The following is a 17,226-nucleotide window of genomic DNA, read 5'->3' on the forward strand; positions in this document are numbered from 1 at the left end:
CATATTTCACAAGAGTGTATTTATTCTAGACATATTACTGTATTGTAGTTAGTGGTATGTTACCTCTGTGCAGTAGTTAAATCACCCTTAAATTTTAAAAATTAAAAATGCAAAGCATTATACTCTTAATTTAACAGAAGCTAATTGAATGATGCCAGGGTAGCCAATGGAATTGTCAAGTTCCATCAGCTAGTTCCATTTCTTGATGCTGTCAGTCTGTCTCTGACTCTCCAGCTCCATTCCTTACAGAGACCATGAGGAGGTTTGGAGGTGGGCTCCAGACGAGAGATGGGACCAGGAGATGCAAAATTTTGATAGCTGTGTTTGTCTTGTTTTTAAAAATAATCCACACTGTTATTTGAAAGAAGCTGAATTTTCTTTAAGAGATAGTTTTATTACTTAATGATCAATAAGAGATCAAGAGTAATAATTGGGCCTGATACAGCATTAAAATGTCAATTGACTTAAAAGTTTTATACACACACACACACATATTTTAGAATTTGGCCTTCATTTATTAGTCTATTGTATAGGTAGAATAAATTCCATGCAGTTCTTCCTACTTGCTTTGAGGTAATATTTTTAATCAACACATATTTACAGGGACTGCCCTCTAGTGGATTTAAGAAGCATTTAAGTCTCCATCATATTGAGCGATGTGCTCTATTATCTTTGTATTACTGTAATTGATTGTTAGGAGAGAACTTTAAACATGTACATTTGACATGCAAATAATTTTAATTATTCATATATTGAATTGATTTTAAGCTAAACAAAGATGGTTCTGACCAATGTTATAAAAAGGGAGACTAATAATAAAGTCCTTTTCTATGGCCAACTTTCCACTGTAGTTGAAAGTAATTACGAAGTTGTTTACACACAACTGATTTTCTTGTTTTTGCTTATTGTTCATTGGTCATTTGATACCAGCTAGAAACAGTATAATGTTTGCTGCCGTTAAGACTCTGTGACCTTGGAGCAGGACTTGGAATGGGCTAATTGTAGATCTGATCTTGCAAATGGGAAGTGTTAAGGTGCTTAACACCTCCCACTTAGTACTGGACACCCGGGATTTGACGATGCTCTTTGCCGTGCCGCATTAATCCCAATGACTAGGTATATGTCTGGATATTACTGGGTCATTTGCTAGCCCATCTGTCATTATACAGCAGGAGAACTATATTGGTGTTACCAGCAATAATGATATTAAATGTTGCTAACACTCTCACAAATCTTGGGAGACAGGCCAGTCCTTGCCTACAGACAGCCCCGCAACCTGAAGCAAATACTCACCAACAACCACATACCACACAACAGAACCACTAACCCAGGAACTTATCCTTGCCACAAAGCCCGTTGCCAACTGTGCCCACATATCTATTCAGGGGACACCATCACAGGGCCTAATAACATCAGCCACAGTATCAGAGGGTCGTTCACCTGCACATCCACCAATGTGATATATGCCATCATGTGCCAGCAATGCCCTTCTGCCATTTACATTGGTCAAACTGGACAGTCTCTACGTAAAAGAATAAATGGACACAAATCAGATGTCAAGAATTATAACATTCATAAACCAGTCGGAGAACACTTCAATCTCTCTGGTCACGCAATCACAGACATGAAGGTCGCTATCTTAAAACAAAAAAACTTCAAAACCAGACTCCAGCGAGAAACTGCTGAATTGGAATTCATTTGCAAATTGGATACTATTAATTTAGGCTTAAATAGAGACTGGGAGTGGCTAAGTCATTATGCAAGGTAGCCTATTTCCCCTTGTTTTTTCCTTCCCCCCCCCCCCCCCCAGACGTTCTGGTTAAACTTGGATTTAAACTTGGAGAGTGGTCAGTTTGGATGAGCTATTGCCAGCAGGAGAGTGAGTTTGTGTGTGTGTCCCCGGAAAAAAAGAAAAGAAAAAAAAAAAGGAAAAAAAAAAGGGGGGGGGTGGGGTGAGAAAGCCTGGATTTGTGCTGGACATGGCCCACTTTGATTACCATGCACATTGTAGGGAGAGTGGTCACTTTGGATGAGCTATTACCAGCAGGAGAGTGAGTTTGTGTGTGTATGGGGGGTGGGGGGGTGAGAAAACCTGGATTTGTGCTGGAAATGGCCCACCTTGATTATCATGCACATTGTGTAGAGAGTTGTCACTTTGGATGGGCTATTACCAGCAGGAGAGTGAGTTTGTGTGGGGGGGGGTGGAGGGTGAGAGAACCTGGATTTGTGCTGGAAATGGCCCAACTTGATGATCACTTTAGATAAGCTATTACCAGCAGGACAGTGGGGTGGGAGGAGGTATTGTTTTATGATCTCTGTGTGTATATAAAGTCTGCTGCAGTTTCCACGGTATGCATCCGATGAAGTGAGCTGTAGCTCACGAAAGCTCATGCTCAAATAAATTGGTTAGTCTCTAAGGTGCCACAAGTACTCCTTTTCTTTTTGCGAATACAGACTAACACGGCTGTTACTCTGAAACCATGGGTTTTCACGTATTTTAAAATTTTAAGAAATGCTGATACTCTTTCCTAACATTTTTTTTCAGTTGTTGTTTCTGTTTTAATTTTTTACAGCAATTACCACCCCATGTACGTGTTTGGGACTCTGTTACTTTGAATACACTGCATATCATTGGGATGGGCTTTTTTGACCGTGCTGTCACCTGCATTGCTTTTTCTAAGTCTGTAAGTAAATGCACGCATAAAGTGTTTGTGTGCTGTGTGTATAGTTAAATTATTTAAAGTTTCATATACACAGCATTCTGAAATAATTGAGGGCTAAATCTTGTACTACTCAAGCAAAACTCCACAGTTTACTTCAATCTGTAGGATTTGGATCTAAAGATTTTAATTGGAAGTAGAATAACATTTTTCACTTTCAGTTAGGCAGTAGTGTTTAATGACTTATTGATTTGTACCTACCCATTTCTGAATTCTTTTATAAATGACTTTTTAAATGTTTTGCTTCAGAATGGAGGAAGTAACCTTTGTTCGGTGGATGATTCAAATGACCATGTGCTTTCTGTATGGGACTGGCAGAAGGAAGAGAGGCTGGCAGATGTCAAGGTGTTGCAATAAGATATTTTGTGCAGTAAAATGCTTGCTTGTATGTAGATTTGAATTTTTGTCATCAAATGTCTTTCTGTACCTTTTAATTCTTATTAGTGCTTTCATTTATAAAGGACAAAGAATATAAAGTATATCTATCTGAAATATTTCTTCTCATGGTTAAAAATAATGTGGGGGGCTTTTGGGAGCGACGGAAGGAAAGGGGTCTTGTTTTTTGCTTTGCTGTCATAATCATGTTAGAGTTTATTAGGAAATTTTAAAAAGCAAGTGTAGGGATGTATTAGAGGGCATATAGAAAAATGCTGTAAACAAATTTTAATTTGAGGGCTTCCTCTTAAGACTATCAGACACAGTTTTGAAGACATGCGTCAACTTACAATACTAACAAAATTAGAAAATGTTTTCACTTCAGCTCTTTCCTTCAAGAAATTTTATCCAAAGTGCTTGTTATGTCAGTCTGTTGTTACTTAAATTAAAAAAGAGTAAAAACTTTTCAATCCAAATATGGTACATAAGTACGTATCATAAGTTGACTAATTTGTTTAACAAGAAAACACTTGTAAATTACTCATTTTGTTTTATCTGTATATTAAATTTTGATACATTGTTTCTTTCTTTCTTATCAAGTGTTCTAATGAGGCAGTATTTGCAGCAGATTTTCATCCTACAGACACAAATATAATAGTTACTTGTGGAAAATCACACCTTTACTTTTGGACATTAGACGGGAACTCCCTTATTAAAAAGCAAGGATTATTTGAGGTAAAGTAGTGTATGCTCGTAACTTTTTCTTTTACAGCAATGCTATATGCATAAAGCAATAAAGTTTTTATTTAAGGCTGAAATGAATCAAAACAACATGGTAATTAAACATGCTATTTTATCACATTGTATTTTGTACAGCATTTGTAGTATATTAGTATATTAGCATAGCATGTGGGAATCATAGGCGGTAATCACTACAGTGAAGATCAAAATCTGGTTTCCATTCTACCTTCTATGTTCTTGTTTTTACTTTCTCTTAATTTTCTCAAATTCCTTTTGGGTTGAAAGTTTCCATGTTTGGCCATAGCCCAAAGGTAGGGTTATTTTTTTTCCCCCAAGGGTAATTTGAGAAATTGAGTTGCACATTTATGTGAACATGAATTTTCTTTCCCATATGTTCTTTTCAGATCTAAAGTTCTGCACATACATATTTCAAAAAGAGACAAAGCTAGAAATTCCACTCAGTCTATTTTGTAAATATCATTTTTACTTAAAAGTCTTGCTTTTTAAAAAGTAGGTCTGAACTCCACTTTCACTTTTGCAGTTCTGTTTGCATGCATAGGTACTACAGTTGCAAGCACAAATAAAATGTTTCTGCAATGGGAGGTTTCAGAGTAGCAGCCGTGTTAGTCTGTATCCGCAAAAAGAAAAGGAGGACTAGTGGCACCTTAGAGACTAACCAATTTATTTGAGCATAAGCTTTCGCTTTTGCATCCAATGAAGTGAGCTGTAGCTCACGAAAGCTTATGCTCAAATAAATTGGTTAGTCTCTAAGGTGCCACTAGCACTCCTTTTCTTTTTGTTTCTGCAATGTGTACAGATGGCTACTACGGTGTCTAGTTAACCATTGGTTGTTTAAATTATCTCACTTGCATGTGCAGTCAAAGTAACTGCATTGAGAAATGTCAGCATGCATAATGTGTAACGTGTGTAATGGGGATGGATTATTAAAATTGTATTATGTTTAACTGTATTACATTCCCCTTTTTTCTGCACTTCAGCTTAACTCCTTGATGAAGCATAGGCCAGAGTTCTCTGTTTTCAGGACTTTTCAGAAAGCGTTACACAGAGTTAAATCTCAGGGCTGAGCATAAAGGGGCATACAAATGTTTAGCATATCTGACACATAAATACCTTGCAATGCCAGCTTCAGCAGTGCCATGTGAACACCTGTTCTCACTTTCAGGTGACGTAAATAAGAAGTCGGCTGCATTATCTCCCACTGTAAATGTAAAGCAACTTGTTTTGTCTTAGTGATTGGCTGAAAAAGAAGTAGGACTGAGTGGACTTGTAGGCTCTGAAGTTTTACTTTTTTTTTTTTTGAGTGCGGTTATTTAAAAAAAATTCTACATTTCATTATAAAGAGATTGCCCTACAGTACTGGTACGAGAAATTGAAAATTACTGTTTCTTTTATTTCTCTTTCTTACAGTGCAGATATTTGTAATAAAAAATAATATAAAGTCAGCGGTGTACACTTTGTATTCAGTGTTGTTGATTAACAGTGCAATTAAAACTGCGATTAATCCTGGCTTTTTTTAATCTTGTGAATAACTAAACTTTTTTAACCATTTGAGAACCTTACATTAAGTAAGTTTACTTGAGTAATTTTCTTCAACTTGGCTTGCTCAAGGAGACAGATTTTAAAAAATAGAAACCAACTGGAACACATATAGCCCACATGCTTTATACTGCAGCATTTGAAATTTTTTTTAGCCCAAAGAAAGGGAGAGAAGCAGTGGAGAGGCGACATGGATTGTTTTTACTGAATATGCTATGTTTTGTGCACAGGTCCAGAGAAACTTAGCTAGAGGGCACAGAAACATCCAAAAGTAGGGCATGGCAGTTACTAAGCATGCTCAGTAGCTGTTTGTGAAGCTGTATAAGAAGTTTTAATTTAGGGCAAGTTATAAACATTTTAAAGTTGGAGCTCTTAAATATGTGGCTTGACATTTTCTGTTTTTATTTTTAAATGCATTTTTGAGGATAGCCTCAGTTAAGCAGAGAAAGTATTACAGATGCATTTGTTACCTCCAGAACAAATATACCTAGAGCATCTAAGCCTCACAGAACTTCCTTATTGTTCTTCAAAGAAATCTCAAGTGTTTCTGACAGTGTTTGCAGAACTTAATTTCTGAAAGCGATAGTAGCTCCTGATCTTTTTTCAGATGAATAAAAAGAAAATATTACAGTATTAATATTAGGACTAAGTCTAAATTGAATTAAATATATACAGCTAAAAGGAATGGATTGTGTGTTGCTGTAAATGTACTAATTCTCTACAGAAACAAGAGAAGCCAAAGTTTGTCCTGTGTGTAACCTTTTCTGAAAATGGTGATACAATTACAGGAGACTCAAGTGGAAACATCTTAGTCTGGGGGAAAGGTAAGACCAGACAGATTATAACAGTGCATTGTATACTGCATTGAAACAGGACAATTGTTTATTTTCCTTTGAGTGATTGTGCACGTATACGTTCCATTGTAGGTGTATGTGTGCCCAGTGCCTTTGAGTCAGATTATTTTGACAGCAGTACCACTAGGCAGCACATGCGACCCTACCCTCCTTGTGGTTAGAGCCAAGGGCATAAAAGAGGTGTGACCGCTGCCCCCTTTTCAGTTCCTTCTTATGGCAAGAATTGGATCTCTCCGTCACTCTTGAGCCTCGGTTAGCCAGCTTAGAAAGAGAATTTCTCCCTTTGTATATAATTATAATTCATTTAGTATCATTATAGTTTAGTAGGCAATTAGCTGACAGTGATTTTAGGGATTTTTGCAATGCAGAAATCCCCCGGATTTAAACAATGTGCCACATGCAGGGCTGTTATCACTGTCACTGATAAACTTAAAGCTGCCTAATTTGTTAGGGAATTTGTCCTCCACATGTCTCGCCTAATCAGTTCCCTGTTCTCCATGAGATTTCTGTCTGAAGGTTCATCTCCTCTACAAGGTGATGTGTCCCTCTTCAGAGCCTGACCCTGACCACAAGAAAGTAGAGAGGTCCTCCCCTTGGAGTGCACCTCTGGCTGCCACAGCTCCAAAGCTTAGATCTTCCTGTCTTGCGGCTTCATCAAAGCTTTCTGAGGCTGATAGGCCACACTCCTAATGTCACAAAAAGTCCTGTGGAGCCAAGGTGTCGGCACAAGCACCAACACTCATTAGTGCCATCTGAGGCGGAATTATTGACTCCAGCAGGGCCGCTGGGACTGGTGCCATCTCTGTTACCAGAGAGATCTTCAACCCTGGCACTGTCGGATCCGGTACTAGCTCCCGTGGCTGCAAACTTACTTCTGTTGTTGGTGCTGTCAATGCTGGAGCCTTTCATGTGGCAAGAGACTTACTGTACCTCCTTTTGCTGTACTCACCTCTGCTGCATCAGCCAACTCTGCCTGCACCTACTTCAGCTCTGTCTGCTCCTCCCTCTCAGTTCCATCAGCTCTTCCAGCACCTGCCACGACAGCTTCTGCATCTTCAGTCCAGTACACATCAGCACTGTCGACATCGACTCATCTTTCAACATTCTGTTCACCTTGTCTGCCTCCTCCGGCACTGTTGGATACTTCTTAAATGTCCGTATTTTGGGGGCAACATCATGTATTTCCAGGGGGTGTTGGAGATCTGGGCATAAGACTGACTTAGGAGAGTTATATTTCCTCCTTGATGGACTCTGACCATGATAGACCTTTATTTCTTTCAGATCTCCATGCAGGTCTTATTCTAGGGATGCACGGCCCAGGGATTAAGATCACTACACTTATAAAGATGTCCAAGTATGGTGCCCTCCACCATGAGCACTACAAAAACTTGGGCCTTGTGGACTTCTCTAAGGCTCTCTGGATCTCCACCAACTACACAATCCAGGAGGAGTCACCTTCTGCAGCTCTTGTAGCTACTTGTGAAGCTCGATGAAATCACAAGGTCACCTCTTAACAGAATCCACAGACCAAGAGGTATCAACGGAGGAACCCCTGCATATTCCTCCTTGCATTTCTTCCTTTTCTCCAGATGAGGCAATCACACTGGAGTCAGCTTCACCTCCACCTGAAGACTTCAAGGTCTTTCAAGACCTCATGAGGAGAGTGGCTGCTTCTTTAGGAGTGCAGGCAGAACTTGTGCAAAATAGCTTGCACAACCTGTTAAATATCCTGCAGACTCCAATCCCCCCAGGAAGAGTTGTCCTTCCCATTAACCAATCCCTACTGGAACCAAGCCCTTTGGCAGACACCAGCTTCAATTTGTGGGTGGATAGATGATATCAGGTTCCCCAGCAAGAATATGATTATTTTTTCATTCACCCTACAACAAGTTATAACAAGATTCCGTAGTTATTACTGTGGCAAATGAACTATTGAGGCAGTCACTCCCCAAGGCTACCCCAAAGACAGTTTGAGAGATTGGATTTACATGGTTGAAAGGCTGTACCACTGTGCATCTTCAAATGAGAATCCCAAATTATCAAGCTTTATTGGCCAAGTATTCCTTTATTATTTGGTCTGCAATTTCTAAATATGCAAACAAGTTACCAGGGGATTATAAAGAGCAATTCTTAAAAACCTCCAGTGACAGGGATTTGACCATCTCCCTTGGAAGCATGTTCCAGTGCTTAACTGTCCTTATAGTTGGAAAGTTTTTTCCTAATAGCTAACTTAAATTTCCTTTGCTGCAGATTAAACTGATTACTTTTTGTCCTACCTTCAGTGGACATGGAGAACAGTTGATGACTGTTCTCTTTATGACAGCTCTCAATATATTTGAAGACCGTTTTGAGGACAGCTCTTAATATATTTGAAGGGCTGTGTATGTCCTGCCCCCTCAATCCCATGCCCCAGTCTTCTTTTCTCAAGACTAAACATGCCAAGATTTTTCTAACCTTTCCTCATAGGTCAGGTTTACCAAACCTATTATAACTTTTGTAGGGCTATTCTGGACTTTCTCGAGTTTATCCACATCTTTCCTAAAGTGTGCCGCCCAGAACTGGACACTGTGCTCCAGCTGTGGCCAAATAGAGCGGGACAGTTACCTCCCATGTCTCACAGATGACATTCTTGTTAATACACCTCAGAATATTATTAACCTTTTTTGCAGTTGCAACAGATAGTTGACTCTTATTCAATTTGTGACCCACTATAACCCCCAGATCCTTTTCCGCAGTACTACTGCTTAGCCACTTATTCTCCATTTTGTATTAGTATATTTGATTTTTTCCTCTGAAGTATAGTACTTTTCCCTTGTCTTTATTGCATTTCATCTTGTTGATTCAGACCAATTCTCCAATTTGTCAAGGTCATTTTGAATTCTAATCCTGTCCTCCAAAGTGCTTGCAACCCCTCTCAGCTAAATGTCATTACAGATTTTATAAGCATACGCAGCACTCCATTGTCCAAGTTATTTAAGAAAATATTGAATAGTATCGAATTCAGGACAGATCTCTGTGGGACCCACTAGATACATTCTCTCAGTTTTACAGTGAACCATTAATAATTACTAAGGCTACGTTTTAGTCACAGGTATTTTTAGTAAACGCCATGGACAGGTCACGGGCCATAAACAAAAATTCACGGGCCTGTCCATGACTTTTACTAAAAATACCCACTGTGACTAAAACTTGGGCAGGAGGGCTGCGGGTGCTCTGGGGGGGGCCGGGCTGGGGCCACCGCAGGTGCTGGTCGGGGGCAGGCCACCGTATGCAGCGTGGGACCCCACTGATGCTAGGGTAAGGAGGGTTGGCGGGGCTGTCAGGTGCTTCCTATCTGGCTCCCTGCAGTTCCTAGGCGGTGGAGGAGCCAGGGCAGGGGCTCCACTGCTCCCACCACAAGCACCAGCTGCTGAAGCTCCCACGGGCCAGGAACCACAGCCAATAGGAGCTGCAGGGGCAGGGCCTGTAGGGGCGGGCAGTGTGTGGGACAGAGACCTCCCCGGCCCCTCCGCCACCTAGGAGCTGCCAGGGGACCTTGCCAGTGGGAGCTGGGGAGTTCCCCACCCCAAGGTGAGTGTCCCCCCCGCATTCTCCAACCCCCTGCCCCTAACCCTGAGCCCCATCCCACACACCCAAACTGCTGCTGCTGCAGAAGTCACAGAGGTCACAGAAAGTCACAGAATCCGTGACTTTCCGTGACCTCTGTGACACACTCGCAACCTTAATAATTACTCTTTGAGTATGGTCTTGCAATCAGTTATGCACCAAAATTATAGTAATTTCATCTAGATCACATTTCCGTAGTTTTGTTATGAGAGGGTCATGTGGGATTATATCAAGGGCCTTACTAAAATCAAAAAATATCATGTCTATGGCTTCAATCCATTCTACAGTTGCCCTGTCAAAGAAGTAAATTAGATTAGTTTAGCATGATTTTCTTCTTGGCAATCCATGTTGGTTATTACATATTAACCTGTTATACTCTAGGTCAGGGGTTCTCAACCATTTTCCTTCCGAGGCCCCCTGCAACATGCTATAAAAACTTCACAGCCCAATGGGGAAGGGAGGGACTCCAGACTCTGGGCCAAGTTGGGGGGCCCTCAGACATAGGTATAGTTTGACTTCTATTTAGGGGGAGTGGGGGCCGATGGGGCTCGGGCCAGCTCTGTATGGCGGGATCCAGGGAGGGAGCTTCACCTTTACCCTCTGACTCATCTCAGCAAGCCACCCAGCCTGTCTTGGTTGTGGGGGAGGGCAATCAAAAATTATAACTCATCGTGAGGGAAGAGGGGACTCAGCTCAAAAAGTTTGAAAACCACTCACGGTGCAGGGATGGGGTAGCTAGGGACTGTGCAGGCATGGGGGTAGCTCAGAGTGCAGGGAGAGCTGTAGCCAGGGGCTGTGTGAGGGCAGTGTGAAGCTCAGGGTGCAGGGAGGGGGTAGCTAGAGGCTGTGTGAGGGCAGGGGGGTAGCTCAGAGTCCAGGGAGGGTAACTAGGGGCTGTGTGCAGGCAGGGTGAAGCTCAGGGTGCAGGGAGGGGGTAGCTAGGGGCTGTGTGAGGGCAGCGGGTAGCTCAGGGTGCAGGGAGGGGGTAGCTAGGGGCTGTGTGAGGGCAGCGGGTAGCTCAGGGTGCAGGGAGGGGGTAGCTATGGGCTGTGTGAGGGCAGCGGGTAGCTCAGGGTGCAGGGAGGGGGTAGCTATGGGCTGTGTGAGGGCAGCGGGTTGCTCAGGGCGCAGGGAGGGGGTAGCTATGGGCTGTGTGAGGGCAGCGGGTAGCTCAGGGTGTGGGAAGGGGGTAGCTAGGGGCTATGTGAGGGCAGCGGGTAGCTCAGGGTGCGGGAAGGGGGTAGCTAGGGGCTATGTGAGGGCAGCGGGTAGCTCAGGGTGCGGAAGGGGGTAGCTAGGGGCTGTGTGAGGGCAGCAGGTAGCTCAGGGTGCAGGGACGGGGTAGCTAGGGGCTGTGTGAGGGCAGTGGGTAGCTCAGTGTGCAGGCAGAGGGTAGCTAGGGGCTGTGTGCAGGCATGGGAGTAGCTCAGAGTGCAGGGAGGGGTAGCTAGGGGCCACTGGGAGTTGTGGGCGGCTGTGCCTGTGGCTGGTCAACGTAAACAAAATGTCTCGTGGCCTGCCAGCAGATTACCCTGACTGGCCATGTGCAGGCCGCAGGTCGCCCACCACTGGTGTAACGGCACCCCCTAGGTCTGTACTAGGGTAGAACAATCATATTTCTTATCCTTTTCCTGTGGGACATTTCTGTACTGGTCAGTTACTTTGAAGTAACTCCCTTTCTGTTACTCTGGTAAAGCACTCATCTGCCCTGGTCTTGATAGCTTCCTTATTTGCTTATGCCAAAACTTACTTCAGTGAATGCAATGGGTTATGGGATACATAGCATAAGTGAAGCAGGATATATAAAAAGCATAGGCCAATTTAGGCTATATACCTGCTATTATATTACTATTTTGTGCTTAATATATACTGATCTATGTATGGTGTCGAAAATATATATTGGTAATGAGTTATATAGGTATATATGCTAGTCCGTACATTAGTCAACAGTGTCAAAAGATGCTCTCCCCATTCTTGGTCAGGGGGATCCCATTTCCCCACAGCAGTCCTCCTTCCTGAAACAGCATCCCATGATCAAGGAAGCCAAAGCCCTCTCATCTGCACAATACATTCATTTCTAGGATGTGTGTGTCCCTGCCTGGGCCCTTACCCTCAAGTGGGAGGATGGATGAGAACACCACCTGTGCACCTTAACTCTAATTCCCAGAGCCCTCTAGTCACTGCTGATCTGCTCAAGGTCATACCTGGGAGTATCATTAGTACCCTTGTGGATAAGCAGCATGGGATAGCAGGTCAGAGGGATGGATGAGCCTCAGCAACCTTTCCAAGACATCTCAGATGCTGGTTCCAGGCAGGCAGTGCACATCCTGAGACATCTGGTCAGATTGGCAGATGGACACCTCCATCCCCCTCAAAAGGAAGCCCACGATCATCACCACTCTACGCCTCCTCATGTTGGGTGTGGTGGCTGTGAGGCTCTGAGCACTGGTGCAGGTGTCTCCTATTCTTCAGCCCTTGGAATCTGCTCCTTTCCTCCTGTTGCCAGTACAGCATACCAGTTCTTGACCTTGATGGACTGGGGATCTGTGTAGGAGGTGGGACACTGTCTGCTGCCAAGGTGGCCAGCAATTAGTCTCCTCTCTGCAGAACAGCCAGTTCTCCTTCCTTCTCTGGTGCTGCTGTAGTCTTTTCTACTTAGGTAGCATTACTCCATCACAGATGTCTCCATGTGCATCCTGCTGATGAAGTCCTTGTGCGCCCTGATGCTACGCAGACACACATCCTCCTGGAACTCTCCTACCTGCTTTCTGAGGGACTCTACCACCAGACATCTCTCAACTGAGTGGTTCCACCCTGCCTGGCTTTCTTCAGCAGGCACATGGAGGCCACATTCCCCGAAAATCAAGACCAGGACCTGGGTAGCAGCTTCAAGGATCAGGATGCCTATCTGGCCAGGTGCAGGCAGAGGAAAGCTAGAAGTGGTGTTGGCGATGATTTATTTTCCTCCCATTAGGGGTTATTCCTGGTAGATTGCCCTCAAGTTAAGGGGAACCCCCCAAAAACCCTACCTCCGTGCCTTGCTCCACTGGAGAACTCAGCTGGCTAACTGTCTTAGTCTCCCAGCTGTCTTCATCTCACACACGCCTCTCTCACTTAGGTGCCCCTAATCAATGGCCTATTCAAAAAAAACTACACTGCTTTCATTTCAAAGAGCCCTGCTAGAAACCAGGCGTTAACCCACCTAGCTGCACAGCAATCTAGCCCGGACAATCAGTGGTATTCCATCTTGACCACAGAAGGTATCTTTGATTCATGGTAGGCATAATGCACTACAAGTAAAAGGTACTGCTTTTTGACCTATCCTAAGCCCCGACGATGGGTGTCAAATGCATTGCAATAGTTGCAGCTCATTTGCACCATTCAGGCATCCAAGTATTTCCTTACTTGAATGACTGGCTGGTCTGGGGAAGAACAAGGTCTCATGTTCAAGATAGGATCCTAATCATCAGACATCAAATACTCACTGACAACACCATTGTTATGTTTTATCTGAACAGAGGTCTGGTCTACACTTAGATTTTACATCAGTATTTCTACATCTCTCAGAGGTGTGAAAAATCCACACCCCTGAGAGATGTAGTTATACCAACCTAACCCACAGTTTAGATAGTGCTAGGTCAACAGAAGAATTCTCCTGTCAACCTAGCTACTGCCTCTTTGGGAGGTGGATTACTATGTCGATGGGAGAATTGCTCCTGTCGGCGTAGGTAGTATCTACACTGAAGTGCAGTGCGGTGGTGCTGCTGTCGCATTTTAAGTGTAGGCAAGCCCAGAGAAGGATGAATTAATTGTGCCAAGAAACAATCCGTCTGTGGAACCTTTACATAAAGAAAAATATCTTATTAAAGACATTTCATCTCCCAGGGGTGAGGAATACTATTGCAGATTCCCTCAGCAGGAACTTGGTAGACCATCACAAGTGGTCAATACACAAGGACATTCTGTATCAGATTATCCATCAGTGGTGTTATCTGGTAGTAGACCTCTTTGTGACCAACCTGAACAAGTGCAGTACATTCTGCTCCAGAGCAGTCACAGTCCACGTTCTTTGACAGACTCCTTCCTTTTCTATTGGTCAGGTCTTCTAATGTACATATTTCCTCCTGTCTCTGTCACCCTGGGGGGGGGAACCAGAAGCTAAAAAGAGACAAAGTGACTTTAATCCTTAGAGCTGCAGACTGACCAAGACACTATTTGTGCACTGTCCTACATCAACTATCATTTCAGCCTGCCATATTTCTACCTCTGGTCAAGGACCTTCTGTTTAAGGAATCAAGGCAACTTGCTGCACTCCAACCTATAGTCACTTCACCTCATTTGCATGAATGATCTTTGGTTGAGCAAGGAGGAGAGAGTTGGCTCCCAAAATGTCCAAGCCATTTTGGTGTGCAGCAAAATGAAAAAGGTTCTCAGCCTGGGCTGAGTACCACCAATTGTCACCAAGTAGAGTGAAAATTAGACATATTTTAGACTACCTGCTGCAGTTGAAATTGTGTGGTCTCTCCTTCAGCTCTGTAAGGGTATATTTAGCCTCCATCTCCACATTCACCAGTAGAAGGGCTTTCTGGTTTTTTGCATCCCTTGGAGTCTGGATTTTTAAAAGGCCTCATTCATATGTACCCTCCTGTTTTGATCCTGTATTCTCTTGGGACCTGAATTTTGATTTGTCCTGTTTAATGATATCCCCCTTCAAGCCCTTAGCACCAACTTTGTTATCTTTGTTACTAATAAAGACAGTGTTTCTAGGAGCAATTAGATTTGCAAGAAGGGTATCAGAGCTCCAGGCATTATTAGTTTATGCCTAATATAGTATCCACCTTTATTGGACCTTTCATCTTCAAGGATTTTTGCCAAACCTTCGGTCTAGCAAAGCTGAAGAAAGGCTTCATACTTTGGATGTACGGAGGACTCTACCCTTTTATGTGGACTGCACAAAGTCTTTTAGGTTGTCTCCTAGATTCTTTGTAACCTTCACTGAAAGGATTATGGGCATCCAGTTACAGATCAGTGCATATTTCTCTGGATTTCTGACTGTATCAAAATCTGTTATAATCCAGCAAAGGTTGCTCCTCCTCTGAGAATAACAGCCCATTCCGCTAGGGCTCACTTCACTTCATCAGCCTTTCTGGGTAACATCCTGATAATGGACATCAGCAAGGCAGCAACATGATTGTCAGTAAATACCTTTTCTAGACACTATGCTATCACTCAAGCTTCCTGGAATTATGTCAGTTTCGGCAAGTCAGTGTTGAAGTCTCTTTTCAAATTTCTGAAGTTACACCACCTATAAAGGAACTGCTGCTGAGTCACCTATAGTAGAAAATACACATACACAATCACTCAAAAGAGGGGAAAACGGTTACTTATCTGTACAGTAACTGTTGTTGTTCTTCGAGATGTTTTGTGCACATGCATTCCACAGCCCTCCCATCATCCCTGCTACTTTGGGCATTAGTTAGATGGTGGGTGTGAAGGAATGTAGAGGAAGGCAGCAGCTACACTTCTTTTATGCTTTCGACTTTGAGCTTCAAGGGAGCAGGGGCACATGTGCCCCCTAGTGTTACTGCTGGCAAAAGTCTCTGATGTGAGTGCATTGGGCGCACATACACCTCTGGTGCACAACACATCTCAAAGATCAATAGTTACTGTACAGGTAAGTAACAGTTTTTTAAAGGTGTTGCTGTGAAATTTTAGGCAAAAATTACTACATTTTTAACAAGGATAAACTTGACTTCTCTGGGGGCCTCTGCCAAAGTCTAATCACACAGAATTTGATTTTCTGTTCCCAGGTTTTAGCAACTGTATGTTTGGCAGTCGTAGCACCCAACTGAAATGTAATGTGCTTTCTGTAGTCAAGTGTTAAATTGCAGAGTCCAAGATGAAAATAAAAACAAACTTCTATGCAGAGTGTTACGGATACTACTGACAAATAGGAGAAGTGGCAGAAAGTTATTTTATTTAATCAAAATAACTACAAGCTACAGTATGAACACTATAGGTCTAGTTTCCTTATGGTGATCACATGTACTACTGAAGTTATGCCTGTGTATTGATAGGAGAGCAGGTCCCTTAAAAATTGACAAAAAACCTTTGACAGATTATTTGAAGTGTCACAATAACAGTAGGCTTGAAAAAGTTCCAGTGCTTTTATAATAGAACTGTTAGAACAACTAAAAATGACAATATGCTGCTGCTCTATTTATTAATTTGAATCTACAGTTTTAACAAAAGAAACACCACCTCCATCAATTTCATTCTCTAATAAAATGTGAGAGTTAAACGGAGTGGCTCAGATTTTTAAGAAAACAATTGTGGATAGCTTCATGGTCCCTCACTAATTCTCTGTTTTTGTGATTTCTATAAAGAAAAGCCATTGTCTTAGGCTTCAGGCAGCAGCATTTGCATGAAGACAAACAGCAAAAATACCCTAAGGATATTTACTGTTGGGGGGGTAATGGTGTTAGGAGACTCCCCCAAAAGGGTCTACCGGCAAAGGGAGATGGGATATGGGTCATAGGCACCTCTGTTCCATCTCCCAAGATACTGAAAATCAGCTCTGTAGGGGAGGAAGTGTTGGTGAAATCCTCAGGCAAGGTAGTATGAACTGAAATCCCAATGATCTACTCTTGTAGAGCTTTGCCCACCTGAGTGCTGTTGGTCATCCCATCTCTGCTTCTACTTCTGTTCCTCACAGGCACTTTGTACTGCTGTTGGGGAAGACAGAGGAAATAGTATTGTAGGTCAGCTCCTTTCTCTCTCTTCTCTTTCCTCAGATCCCCACCAATCATACCACAAAGCAAGAGATTTGACACCCATCCATTCCAAATGGAGTTAGACGGTCTGGGCTAGGAACTACACAGCTGTTTCCTCTCCCTTCTTCCCAGCTATCTTTTTGTGCGGTTGGAAAGGGAGCAGGGGTAAACAGGTGGGTGGGCAGCAGCCAGTGGCTTTGCAGAGCAGTGCAGTGCTCAGGAGATCAGTTTGAGTTCATGTTCGTTGGCCCACTAGTTTCTCCTATGGCCGGCAGTATTCTTCTTCCCCCACAGACAATTTTAAATCTTTTTTGGGTGGTGGGAGGAGATGGTAGTAGCAGGGGGAATACTTGCCCTTGGAAAGACTGCCTCACCTGGCCAATTCTTCTGGAGACAGGCACAGGTGTTCTTTTCTTCCCCATCTCTGTGCTGAAGATTTTCTGACTTTTGCTGCTGTTTGAAGGCAAGTATTGCTTCCACCTGCTTGTAATATCCTAAGTTGAAGGCTTTTCCCCCCCCCTAGAAACAGGAAACAGAAAAGAATGCTGTGATCCAAACAAATTCAATTTATCTGCAGTTAAAATAAAAATGATTAAAAAG

General features: G+C 42.9%; 1 protein-coding gene across 2 annotated transcripts in view; it reads left to right on the top strand.

Moving 5' to 3' along the window:
- EML1 (EMAP like 1) overlaps nt 1-17,226 on the top strand; it is a 138,575-nt gene that overhangs the window by 99,530 nt on the left and 21,819 nt on the right. For both annotated transcript variants that reach the window (XM_077820475.1, XM_077820476.1), the window contains 4 exons: nt 2,574-2,684; nt 2,970-3,065; nt 3,696-3,830; nt 6,118-6,217. In XM_077820475.1, the coding sequence (XP_077676601.1) occupies nt 2,574-2,684; nt 2,970-3,065; nt 3,696-3,830; nt 6,118-6,217 (442 nt within the window). The remainder of the gene's footprint in view (nt 1-2,573; nt 2,685-2,969; nt 3,066-3,695; nt 3,831-6,117; nt 6,218-17,226) is intronic.

This window comes from Eretmochelys imbricata, chromosome 6, assembly GCF_965152235.1.
Source record: "Eretmochelys imbricata isolate rEreImb1 chromosome 6, rEreImb1.hap1, whole genome shotgun sequence".
NCBI lineage: Eukaryota > Metazoa > Chordata > Testudines > Cheloniidae > Eretmochelys > Eretmochelys imbricata.